This window comes from Lates calcarifer, linkage group LG11 (assembly GCF_001640805.2).
Source record: "Lates calcarifer isolate ASB-BC8 linkage group LG11, TLL_Latcal_v3, whole genome shotgun sequence".
Lineage (NCBI taxonomy): Eukaryota > Metazoa > Chordata > Actinopteri > Centropomidae > Lates > Lates calcarifer.
In genome coordinates, this window is record NC_066843.1 from 12,743,550 (window position 1) to 12,756,624 (window position 13,075).

Genomic DNA, 13,075 nt, shown 5'->3' on the forward strand with positions numbered 1-13,075 from the left:
CAATCGACCTGTAAAATACCTGAGATCAAGTCAGTTTCTAACTGTGTATGTGTGTATCAAAAGCGCAGCTCTGACTGCGTCCTCAGTCACACCTCTCTGCTGCAAGTTTGGCCTCAGTCTTTATGAACGGCGTCTTATGGAGTCAACTTTATCTGTGCAGACGTTTGCAACATTTTGACATAAAATCAAAGTTACAAACTTATTTATTACAAACTGTGAATAGGATATTTTGATTTTCACTCCGACTAAATCCCAATTTTACCAAGCAGGAGCAGGACCATCGATACGTGCAACTCCAAATTGAGAGAGCCGCTGTGCGCATTTTACGCACTTGGCACAGTGGCAGTATGTTCATTAGTATTTTAAAACGGCATTACACGGCGACAGAATCTGAACGTAAATGATCTTCGGGGCTTGTAATGTTACGCGCAGATACCAGGTTTATCCAGTAAAAACAACTGAGATACAGAAACCGTCCTCAGGATGCAAACAGGCCCATCAAAGCTGTCGGGACATTTTTATTTACAGTAAAAGTCCAAAGTAAAATGATACAACTTTACGAATAATATAAAAAATATCTGTCCTATGAATGCAGCATCTCAAACTATTTGGCATTGTTGTGCATATGGAAGCCACAATCCATAAACATTTCTGTATTTTCTCTGAAATGGATTGGCTGATGCTATATCTAGACCTTAATATTAATGTAGATCACCAGACTTCAACACAGAGCAGTAGGCTTGTAAATGTTATTTCTCTGATAATTTGACATAAATTAAAAATAGTTCAGCCTAAAACTTCAAATTATTGGTTGATTTACTACAGGTGCATGAAATCAGGTGCATGTGTGTAACATTTGGTTTTGCCAGCAAAGCATGTTTGACATTGACGGGGGGGGGGGGGGGGGGAGCTACAATCATTATTTTTTTTATCTGATAGACTTATCTCTTTACCTGTTTATTTCATTCTGGGGCATTTGTGGTGAACCTGGAGGATGATGAGGAGGAATAAGATGAAGAAGAAACAGAGTCACCACTGCTGTTAAAGGTGAAGACACTGGAAATGGCCACATCTCCAAGACCGTAATATATCTCTGTAGATAACTTCCTGGAGGACAGAGGGATAAAATAAGCATTAATATACTTGATCATTTCAAATACTTGCTTTCTTCATAGCATTCTAGGAGTTCATCGGCATGTCATGGCTGCAGTGGCTGAAGGAGCAGGAACAGATCTACACTATATAATTAGCTAGCACACATTTCACATTTTAAGAAATAAAATCACATTTGAAACTAGAATTGTATGTCTTGCATTTGCAGTTAATTGGTGTGTCAATTTATGGGTTATGGCCAAAAATGTGTGTTGAGAGGTCATGGTGACCTTTGACCTTTGACCACCAAGAAATTCTCTCAAGGACTTATTGAGATATTGTATTCACAAGGACGTACATAGGGTGAAAACATGATGGCTCAGGCCACAGCTATCACTGGCACGGAGGCATAAAAATAGTGTAACAGATTGGGTGACATGTTTGGGGTTATGCTTTAGTGTTACTCTATTAAAACTGTGTTATCTTCAGTTAAGGTTTAACGTCCTGTTACTGCAGTTACTGAATTTTCCAGAGGTCAGTGAATGTATGATTGTGCCTAGTGGCTGTGAAGCCTGTCAGTCAGCGCAGCCACCTATGACAATGACTGGTGTGAAGTAACGTACCTGTAATTGGTAGAGAGCCGCGGAGGACTGTTGATATCGCTCCTGCCAGTTTTAGCGAGGAGTTGGCTGATTGGCAGATGTGACGGATGTTAGCCCAACGAGCAGACTGTAAAACCAAGCAGAGTTTTGTTGTTTTGGCGTTGGCTGCGGCCCTAAGTAGCCTGTGTTCAGTTGTCGAATAAAAGTTCCAGCGAAACCAGGTAACGCCTCGAAGCTTCATGACTGAGGGACGACACATTTGGTTTTAAAATTGACGAACAGGCTTCGTCTACGGGCTCTCTACAATTCTCGCTAATATTCAACAACGGCTAGCAGTTGCTGGACTGTGAGAAAATGTCGACGAGGGATCTCTCCAAGATTAAGCGGGAGGAGGAGACCTACGGCGCGGCAGGACGGCAGTACGCAGAGAGCTGGTGAGAGAAATGGCGGTTAAAACGGCTACGGAAGCCGACTTGAGCTCGTCTGTCAGCTCTGGCGATCAACGCGCCATCTTTGAGGAAGCAGCAGCGGCTGGATATGTGGAAACATGCCGAAGAGCCTCCTTGCCCACGATGAAAACCCACAGGTACGACGGAAAAGGTAACTGTGAAGCTTTTCCTGCACAATTTGAACTGTTAGCTCAGGCCGCTAAATGGTCCACTGAAGAGGAAACCCTCCAGCTAGTTCCCTAACTGGGATGTCCTGTCAAGCCCGCTGCTGCTGCTGAGTCTTGATGATAAGATTGACCATGTTGCTTTAATGGGAGCTCTGAAGAGGCGGTTTGGGCCATGCTCTGTGGCCAGGTAGCTTTGTTCTGAAGCGTGCAGGCGCTGGCAACGTCCTGGGAAGCTGCTGAAGGATCTTGCCAATGACATTGACCAGCTAGTCCACCGCACCTATGCTCAGATGCTCCTCCCTATCCAAAGAGAGGTCCCAGGTCCTTCCCAGAAACGTTGGAGGTAGCCACAGAGAGGGAGACGATGTGTGATGCTGATGCTGTGGACCTGAGTTGAACACTGCAGAACCTGTTTGATTGGGGGAACTGACTCAACTAGCTGCTGGACTGTGGCCACGTTTTAGGGTTTGCTGGGGATGTGGACAGTCTGGCCATGTGGTTCACCATTATCCTTGCACCTCCATGAGTCCCATACTGTGTCCTGAGCTCAGCACACCAAACTAATGGGGGTGGTGCAACCAGCAGGTGATTTGGATGGCCTGCTGGAACTTCTTGTGGTGTTCGCTCAAACCTGAATAGGAGAGTGCTGCTACGCCCCAGTGACTATTGAAGGGAAATGCTGCTCTGTGCTGATGGACACAGGGTCTTTGGCAACCCTGGTGAGACCCAATGTGGTGAGAAATGGAACAACCATTTTCCCCACCATGGTGAAACTTCAGACTGTCACAAGAGAGCCAGCTCCCATGGTGGAGGAGACATGTATCTGGATGTCATTCTTGTATATGGGGAATCTTGCTCTGCCTCACTATTCAGCTTGCTGCAAAAAGTGGAAGCATTCTTGTGGACAGAAGAGTTTCATACAGCGTTCATGTCGCTGCAGAGAGCTTTTGTGGAACCACCATCTGTTTCCCCCACTGACCCCGCCCTGCATTTTGTCCTCAATACGGATGCCAGCAGTGTCGGCACTGGCACTGTTCTGGCCCAGGTGATGCCCAGTGGCCGTTGTTTACATCCAAGTTGTTGTTGCTATTGTAAGAGTGCTCACTCTAACCCTAAAGACTGTGTGGTGGCAGTTCATATTTACAGTTTTTAGTTTTTAGTCTACAGATCTAGTCTAGTCTACAGTTTTTTAAACTTATGTGTTGTTTCACATTCATCCATAAATTCTGTTTTATGTTGCTCTGGGCCTCCATGAGACTGTGCTTCATCTGCCAACTGTTCTGCATCAAGTTCTACTTGTTTAATTGGCAACTTCTTTGATTTTATTCCCTGACCCTGACAGACCAAAGTGGAAAGTCTGCAGCAACAACAGGAATGGATGATTTGCTGACTACCAAATAGTTCCACCTATTTAAGTGGTGTGGGGCCCTTCTTTGTAACGTGTAACGTGTGGTTTTTTTTTTTTTGTTGTTGCTACAATGTGATAAAGACTTTAACAATGTCTGCTTGGATTGTTCACACACTAAATAGTTCACACAGGTGTTTTGTGTATGTGTTTTCCATGAATGTGTGTACATACAGTATCCACCACAGATCAGCATTTATCCTTATGTCAGAATCAAATACTTCATAATTTATTGTGCACTGTTAAACATAATTTGTCAGTCTGTGTTTCAAAAAACTATATTGATACTATGATAAACTGGAAACTGACGTTTATATTTTGATCCTTTGGATATTGTAATGTCCTCAGTCCCTGCATGTTCCACTGGTTAAGAGGACTTCCTTAAAGTCACAAACTGGAAATAGAAAGTGAAAGTATACACCATAAAAAGACTTACTCGTCTCTCTCTGCCATTTTTGCAGAGTTACTCTGTCCAGAACCACATAAGCAAAGGTAAGGCCTCTCTGTCTGTTTGCTTGTGAAACAGGTTGTTGTGCTGGTGAAGCTTAGGGGACATTTCTGTATTTTGATGTAAAGATTGGTGCATCCAATGACTAAAAAAGATTTTAAATTAAGCTGACATAAAAAGATGATATAATCTTGTAGTGATGTACTAGGCAGATCCAAATGCAGGACACACAGAATATGTAGAAGAGCAGAGTGGAGTGAGGCTAAGGAGGGAGCCGGGCTGAGTGCAGAGTGACTGGAAAGCCGTGGCAGAGCAGCAGGCTGAGGAGCTGAGAGCTGTGGAGCAGGCACAAGGAAACAGAGCTTAATCCAAACATTCAAAAAACAGCACAATGAACGAACAAAGAACAAGAACACATTATTCTGAGAAATATACTTTGTAAAATACTTCCTAGACATAGTCCTGTGAAATCTTGTATTCTCTAATATTTAACAAAATTTGTTTAAAACATACATTTTTGAGGACATGTTAACCAGACTGACAGTAAGAAGACTTTCCAAGTTATGTTAATGTTTGATATGGGGGTGACTCGATAGCCGAATGGTTAGGGTGTGTACCACATGGGCCTTAGTGTGCTGCGCAGTTGGTCTCCGGCTCCACTACCTATTCTGCCTGACCTTTACTGCCGTCTTTCCCCTAATCTCTATCCTGTTTCCTGTCTTCTCTTCACTGTCCTTTCAATAGTCACTGGTGGAAAGTGATTAAGTACATTTCAGATGGCTGTACTGACGATCCAAGTAGATCGAAAATTAAAGTGAAAGTATAAACTACAAAAGCACTTCCTCATCTCTCACTCTCGTCATTGCAGATTCAGTCTGTCCAGAGCCACATACACAAAGGTAAGGCCTTTCTGTCTGCAGATATGGTTACTACAGCAATTTTTTTTTTGTTTTGACGCAATGATTAGTGTGTTCAGTGACTAAAAACATTCAGCTGACACTAATTCTTTAAGCAGTTAGTCTGCTTATGCTGTTACAGTCTTGAGTATAAATGTCATCTTTGACAGTTTCTGCTATCAAAGGTGTAAATGTTTTGTACAGGTAGGGCTGGGAAATATAAGACATGAAACCTTAATCCAAAAAAATGTATGTTTGTTGTTTTCTTTCCTGAGTTTCACCCGTTCTTTGTCCATTGTTGTATTGATACTTTTGCTTAAGTAAAATATCTTTAAATATGTAAATGTCTTACTTTACAGCTATGGGATCAGGTAAGTAATGACCTGTTGCACTTTCACCTTCTTGTAAGATGTTCTAAATACTGGCAAAACTACTCAAGGTTCAATAATGATGTATAATTCACAGAAAACATAAGGTGATGGTGATTGTCTTACAGTATGTTAATGTATGTTATTTGTCTTTCAGCACTTTCTGCACAGCCATGGAGGGAGCTGCCAGCGTAAGTGTAACTAAAGATGAAATCACTCTGCTGTTGGTGTATGGTTCTGCTCCATAACACATAACTTAAAGGGGTTGTTGTTTTGGCTGATTGTTGTTTGTGACAACAAAGCATCAATCACAATGTTGTGCATAATAAAAAAAATCACAAAGTGTTTTATTCTAATGTTTTTTTTTCCTTAACAGAAATAATCAGGACAATCTTGATTTTGTGAAATTTTATAACCCTCGAAAAGAAAACGTCAAACATCTCAGGATTCTGCTTCATGGACCAGCTGGTGCTGCCAAGTCCTGTTTCATCAACTCTGTTGACAGTATTTTACAAGAAAGAAGTACCGGTCGAGCTCTGACAGATGCAATCTCTGGCAGCAGCTTTACCCAAAAAGTATGAATGAACAGTTGTTTGTGGTGATTCTTTTTTTGGTTAATGTAGAGGGAAGTAGAGGCTCAGAGTGGTATCTGATGCAAGTATGGATGTGCTAAAGGAACTGAATACTGAATTCAAAGATGGTGCCCATTTATTTGTGTGAAGTGTTCTCACCAAGTATATAAGCCTTGCTTCTAGGTTTGCACTCTCATTTTTGGGCCCACTACACATGCATATTAGAGTTTCTCCTGCTGTTTCCACACATTCCTGCTCAGTTACAGTATATTTGTCTTTGATTTCTGAATTACTTCATTTTCTGAGATTTGCTAAAATGATAACAATAATTGCACACTCTGCTTTACAGTACAAAACTTACAAATTTGAAAAAAACCCTGGGAGTTTCTACTCTTTTGTTTTCAATGACGTCATGGGGTTTGAGAAACACGCTAACAGAGGCGTCCGTGTGGAAGACATCAAACTTGTCCTGAAAGGACATGTGACAGAAGGTTACAAGGTACAACACTTTAAACTTTGACATTATTTTAAGGTGCCACATGGAGGTTACCTGTAAACAAAGAAATTTTATATTTGCTTTCATTGTTAATCACCAAATGCATTATGTGCTATCTTTATGTTTAGCAATTACAATGAACATATTTCCTTTCTCATAAAGCTCTTGAAAGTAAATTTTGCTTCAAAGTTTGAAAAACTCCACAGGGAACCTTTAAGTGATCTATTTGTTTTTAAACTATTTTGCATTAAACATCATTTGATAGTATTTTATTGTTTTCTAGTTTGACCCTGAACATCTACTGACAGAGGACAACCCAGGCTACAAAACAGCTCCCACAGTGGAAGACAGAGTTCACGTTGTGGTTTCTGTTGTTCCTGCCGGCTCAGTATCTCTAATAACTGAAGACGTTGTGAGGAAGATGAGAGACGTCAGACTGGCAGCCAGTGAAATGGGTAAGAGCACACATTATAGAAGTTATTACTCCATGTGGACTAGTAATGGATGGGATTGATTAGGTTTCTGTATTAACAGGGATTCCCCAACTGGCTATTCTCACCAAAGTTGATGAAGCCTGTCCAGAGGTCAAAGCAAATATTAAACATATCTATAAGAGCAAGTACCTGAAGGAACAGGTAAGTTTCTACTGATTTTTAAAATTAGTTGTTAGATTTGAAATCTTGTTCAAATCTTGTCCAAGCTGAATTTTCAGTATTTTGGCATGAAAATTTTCTTTTACTGATCAACCGAAATCTTGTTACTTAGGTTGAAAAATTCCACTTGTTGCTGGGTATTCCCCTCAACTGCATCTTCCTTGTGAAGAATTATGATAAGGAATTCAAAACAGATGATGACATTTCTGCTCCGATACTCCTCGCACTAAAGCAGATGATTTACTATGGAGAAGACTATCTCAACAGCCTGTAGACCTGCATACTGCTGAAGCAAACAATGCATGATAAAGCTATTTACGAGCACGTTACGTTTATAATATTCATTAAATGTTTGAAAATCATGTGTCTGGTTACACTGACAGAACAGTCCATGGTTTTATGGTAAAACCTGTGTGTTATGACTACATGTCACAGTAATTGAGCTGCAGCCCACCAAGTACCAGGTTTGTTCCACCACAGAGGTCATGCTGTAATCCTTGACTTTCTCCTGTTGTTATTGATGAGTTTGATCAATTACTCAGCCGACCTCAATAAGGCAGCCTAAATTATGATACCTAATTTCTGAGAGCCCAAGATATCCGCCATCACTGGATATACTTGTGAGATTTATGTGTTGGTCTCTAAACTGTCTTTGCCCTCATCCACACCTTGTAAGATACAGATACAGTTCTTATTGCACTCCAACTAAATTACACACTGTATTTCTGATTAATTCTGTTTCTGGTGTATATATTATATATTTTCATTTTTGTTATTATTCAGTGCTGTTTTATATGCTGCTGTTTTATATTTTTATTCAGTATCTGGCCCTGCAGATCTGCAATTCTGCAATTGTGATTTTCATTTTTAATTCCACTGTTATTCCCAGTCTGCTGTAACATCACAGTGTACCTCAAAGGATCAATAAAGTACATTTATGTATAATTTCTTCTTAAACTATATTTTGTGGGTTACATGGTTACCAATATAAGATTTAGTTTGGCTTTTTCACCAGTTTTCCCACATATTATAGCAAAAAAACAAAACAAAACAAAAAACAAACATTTATCATTTGTCTCCAGTGGATTATCCCAAATGATATGATTGGGACTTCATGCTGTCAAGATGCTGAGGGACACTTTCATCTCTCCACTGAAACCATAACTGCAGTTTTTCTATGTAAGCTGATGGATTCTTTTCTTTTAGTGTTGATGCTTTTTCCTACAATTTAGCCCCATAAAACCTAATATTTTGGTATTCTGACCTTTTGTTGCATAGCCCCAGTTTTTGGTGGAGGTTTTTTGTTATGAGTAATAATAATCTCAGATGACCAGTTAAAAACCCTGACATGGCAAGAACAAGTGAGTGAACCTTCAGATTTTTGTTGAATGAAAAGTTAACTGGAGTCACGAGTTAGCAAACCTAGACTGTGTTGCGTCTGTCTGCAGCTCTTACTTACATAACGATCAGATCACATTTTATGCAGGAAACCATGTCCAAATGGTTTGCTCACTTTTTTTTGGCACTGTATACTGTACAGTGTTGTCTGCAGAGTTCAGGTAGACAATGTGCTGCCATGGAGCTGCAGCAGGGACTGTCTGTCCTTTGAGAAACCAATACAACCAATAGACACCTGCACAATAAAGTTGCCCCAGCATCTCCACTGCTTTCTATTGGACCCAAGAAGTACAGAAACATTTGGGTGAGGGTTGGGTATCACTGAGGGATTTTCTAGCATGCTTCTCGAATTTTAACAGTAGTGTTGCTTGGGTCATGAGTAGCTTTAGTTAACAGTGACACACCTGACTGCAAAGGGACTGGTCTGCCCTCAGAGAGGGAGATTCATCGAAATCACATGACCAAAGGAAAGTGAAAGGATGGTCCGCAACCTCACCCAGTATACAGAGATCAACAACCAGGTATATTAACCTTGTTTTTTGCAATTTGCTAATTGAGGACTATCAGCTCTGATTATTAACTGTTTTAATTTGTCCAGAAAAAATACAGTTATAATTAATAATTACAGTATTTTCCCAATTCCAGCATAATTACTTGAGGTAAACTGTCACTACTTTTTTTCCACTGGCACAGCAGATAAGGTAAGTGTTGTTTATGATATCTGTATCAGTTAATGTGGTTGCACAAGTTGCTATTAAGAAGTGAAATGTAATGTGCTCTTGGAACTAAGTAACCCTCATCTTTTAGGACTTGGTGGATAAAAGTTACTTGGGATGGAACAATTAAGCAAAGATAAGAAAATCCTAGAATGCAATGATCTTATTATATACAGTATTATGAGATTTGTGTTATTAGTGTGAGTAGTTTACAAAGTGACCTTATAATGATAATATCATTATTTCATATATATATGCTGTGTCAGCAAATTCAATTAGATTTTTGTTTCTGTCCTAAAAGTTCTCCTTTTGATCAAGTGAAAGTGAAAAATGCCAGGTATGTTTTTCATCCTTGAACACTCTCAATGTCCTCCATATTCTCTGCCATTTCAGTGTAATACAATTATAGATATTCATCAAGTTTGTAGTTTACTTCCAGCACACTTAAGTCAGTTTCACTGGTTGGAAGTTACAGTATGTGTGAACCCGCAAGTAAGTATTCTCAAATGTTCTGTTGACATTTGTTTGGTTTTAAGCAATAATGTGGTTCATATATGGAAAAGTGTTTCTTTTGTAGTCCTAGGAGCCATAGGACGATTCCTTTTCAGTTCAGAGAAGCGTTCAGAGGAGCGTTCAGAGGAGCGTTCAGAGGAGCGCCCACCTCCTCCTTGTAAGATACTTAAAATATTACATAATATTAGAACATCATTCTAAAATACCTAACTTTAACTAATACATATATATGTGTGTGTGTGTGTGTATGTATATATATGTTCTAGATACATCAACATATGCACCTAACTTGTCAGCTTTCTGTGAACAATGGAGGAACATACCATGGGGGTGAGTGACCTATGCAGTGGCTCTGGTATTCAGTTATTCAGTGTTTTCCTTTTTAATCAAAGTTGAAAAATAAATAAACCTTTTAAGATGTTAGAGTGCTCTAGTAAAGGTTTGGTTAAGTTTAGACACAAAAACAACTTGGTTTGGTTAAAGGACAGATCCTGGTTCAGGTTACAATAAATATTTCATTAAGGTTAGTCATCATAGTTACAATAATAAACAAGGTTGTGGAATAGTCATGAAAGACACACTGTTGCCAGATAGTTTAAATGGGAATCAAACAGTAGTCTTTCATATTTTATAATTCAGTGTAATGAGGGGCAATGGCCTAAGATAGAGGGAGATGAGTTAAACAGCTCTTGTTACATACAGGTGCACTTCAACTCTTTGAGTGATTATGCAGACAGTCTGAAGTTAATAACATTTGTGGTATTTCTGTTTCAGCCTTTCTGTTGTATATGGGGTACATTTTTATGGGAGGACAATTTTAAAGCTGCACAAACAATTTCAAAACTGCCTTTTGTTATTCTGTATTTGTTGGTTTCTCAGTAACATTTTGGTTTGACATGTGGCACTCACACTCACATGTTACGTTAACCTTTTCTGACAGTGAAAAAGAGAGAGACATGGTGGTTGTGAAGAATTATCGATCCAGTAAATGTGAGCTCAAACAGCTCAGAATTCTGCTTCATGGACTGGCTGGTGCTGGCAAGTCCAGTTTCGTCAACTCTGTCGACAGTGTTTTACAAGGCAGGATGGCTGGTCGAGCTTTGGTAGACAGTATATCTCAGGAGAGCTTCACCATAAAAGTATGTCAAATAATTTATGACAAACTGCCTTATCATCATTCAATAGGTGGCACTATTGTCATCAAACCAATTCTGGTTTACAGTACAGAACTTACAAAATCCAAAAAGGAGGCCCAGGGAGATTTTACCCCTTCGTCTTTACTGACATCATGGGCCTTGAGAGCGGCTCAAACAGAGGGGTTGACGTGCAGGACATCAGACTGGCCATGAAGGGACACATAAAAGATGGTTACAAAGTACAATTACTGAAGTCATTCACTTACTTTTTATATTTATTTACTTGTAAAAAGCTCTTTAATTAAATGTTATATTGTTTTCCAGTTCAACCCTGCTTCTCCAATATCCAAGGATGATAGATACTACAAGAAATTCCCAAGTCTAAATGACAAAGTTCATGTGCTGGTTTGTGTGATTTCTGCTGGCACATTAAGTTTAATGGATGAACAATCTGTGACAAAGATGAGGGAGGTCAGACTTGCAGCCAGAGACATGGGTAAGGGTTAATTATTATGTTTTGAGTTTGAGTCAAATAACCCAACAATATCATCTTGATAGAGATGGATTCTGCTCTGTATCGACAGGGATTCCCCAACTGGCCATTCTCACCAAAATTGATGAAGCTGGTCCTGAGGTCAAGAGAGATATAAAAAACGTTTACAAGAGCAAGCACCTGAAGGAACTGGTAAGATTCTATTGATGATGTGAGGTCAAAGAGATTTGTTTGTCTAGTTGGAATATAATTTAATTTTACATTTTAATATTCTAATACAAAAATCAGCAGTTTGCTTTCACGTTTTAAATGTCAAATTGTTCAAATCTAGATGGGGAAATTAAGTGCGTTGCTGGGTATTCCACTGAACTGCATCTTTCCTGTGAAGAACTACCACTCAGAAATCTACATTGATGACAACATTGATAGTCTGATTCTGTGCGCACTGAGACAGATGATTGACTTTGGTGAGGACTTTGTCAACAACCTGTAGACCTACATACTGCTGAGGCAAATCCTGTTTACAGCGTGAAAAAAAGATTGTTTCATGTCATAATTTGAAATGAGCTTTGGGTGTCAATAGATACAGATGTGCATTAGCCTGACGTAATTAAAACCTAGATATGACTTGTATCACTCTCACTATGTTTGTTGAGTTTTTTGCATTATCATGTTGTTAGCTATGCTTTGTTGATTCGGGTGGTAATTTCTGGTGTTGTAGATTCCTGGTAATCATGAATCTGGTGATAAGCAGGTCAGAGGACATCAAAATATCAAGTTAAACTAAGTTACATATAGTTGTTGTTCATGTGTAGTTTGGAAATGGGATATATATACTGAAACATTTTTGCTTTGCTGCTGCTGTTCAGGTAAAACCATATTAAAAAGGAAGAATAAAATTTGTCATTGGTTTTGGTTTCCTTTCATTCAAGTACTTCTATTCCATACAGTAAACTATCTTAAACTTTTGATCGGCTGATGAACAACCAGTTTAAATGCAATTTTCAATAAATTGCCTACTCTATTTTTTGTCTCTTGCTTCTCTTTCGTCTTTTTTGCATTCTGAAGCTCTACTTACAACCTGGTTATGATCCTCTGGCATGAAATCTGAATACTTATACTAATTTGTCTTAAGATTTTGTTCAGGAGTGTATATGTCAAGAGGGGTAAAAGGAGGCTTACTAATGAAATCAGTATATTTTCACAGACCAAATGTGAAAACTATTTTATGCTCTCTGGAGTTCTCAACATAATTAAATAATTCCTAATGAATGTATCTTTTTCTCTTACTGAGCCTGAAAATATTTCAATTAGACTTTGTGTACAACGTATGGTACACTGCAAGTGCAAATAATCTTACGTCATTAGCTCATTTGTATGCAGTGGATTAGTCCCAGTTGTATGATTGAGATTTCATGCTGTCGAGATGCTGAGGGATAATATCTTCTTTTCGCTGAAATCATAAGTACAGTTTTTTCAGATAAGCTGATGGATTCTTCTCCTTTATTGTCACTGCTTTTTCCTACAGCTTAGCCTCATAAAATGCAATGTCCTGATATCCTGACTTTTAGTTGTTTCTGTAATGAGTAATAATAATTTCTAATGACCCGTGGCAAGAAAAAGTAAGTGAAGCCTTAAGATTTTTGTTAATGACATCAACAAAAGCTAATT

The 13,075-nt window shown here is 39.0% G+C and overlaps 2 protein-coding genes across 2 annotated transcripts; both read left to right on the forward strand.

Annotated features, from left to right (window-relative positions):
• Nucleotides 1-5,458: 5,458 nt before the first annotated feature.
• On the forward strand, nucleotides 5,459-8,093 carry LOC108880560 (interferon-induced protein 44). Its single transcript, XM_018672127.2, has 6 exons — nucleotides 5,459-5,618; nucleotides 5,804-6,002; nucleotides 6,349-6,498; nucleotides 6,779-6,950; nucleotides 7,030-7,130; nucleotides 7,261-8,093. Exons 1-6 carry the CDS (start codon nucleotides 5,557-5,559, stop codon nucleotides 7,420-7,422), a joined length of 846 nt encoding a protein of 281 aa, XP_018527643.2. The 5' UTR covers nucleotides 5,459-5,556; the 3' UTR covers nucleotides 7,423-8,093.
• Nucleotides 8,094-10,731: 2,638 nt separating this feature from the next.
• LOC108879152 (interferon-induced protein 44-like) lies at nucleotides 10,732-12,046 on the forward strand. Its single transcript, XM_051074066.1, has 3 exons — nucleotides 10,732-11,122; nucleotides 11,496-11,596; nucleotides 11,736-12,046. The coding sequence occupies exons 1-3, from the start codon at nucleotides 10,732-10,734 to the stop codon at nucleotides 11,895-11,897; spliced, it is 654 nt and encodes a 217-aa protein (XP_050930023.1). The 3' UTR covers nucleotides 11,898-12,046.
• Nucleotides 12,047-13,075: the final 1,029 nt, after the last annotated feature.

Coding starts and splice junctions, on each gene's coding strand:
- LOC108880560 (XM_018672127.2), top strand. CDS start 5,557: ATGTTAATGTATGTTATTTGTCTTTCAGCACTTTCTGCACAGCCATGG. Junction 5,619..5,803: donor CCATGGAGGGAGCTGCCAGC/GTAAGTGTAACT, acceptor TTTCCTTAACAG/AAATAATCAGGACAATCTTG. Junction 6,499..6,778: donor ATGTGACAGAAGGTTACAAG/GTACAACACTTT, acceptor ATTGTTTTCTAG/TTTGACCCTGAACATCTACT.
- LOC108879152 (XM_051074066.1), top strand. CDS start 10,732: ATGGTGGTTGTGAAGAATTATCGATCCAGTAAATGTGAGCTCAAACAG. Junction 11,123..11,495: donor CAGGACATCAGACTGGCCAT/GAAGGGACACAT, acceptor CTGTATCGACAG/GGATTCCCCAACTGGCCATT. Junction 11,597..11,735: donor GCAAGCACCTGAAGGAACTG/GTAAGATTCTAT, acceptor GTTCAAATCTAG/ATGGGGAAATTAAGTGCGTT.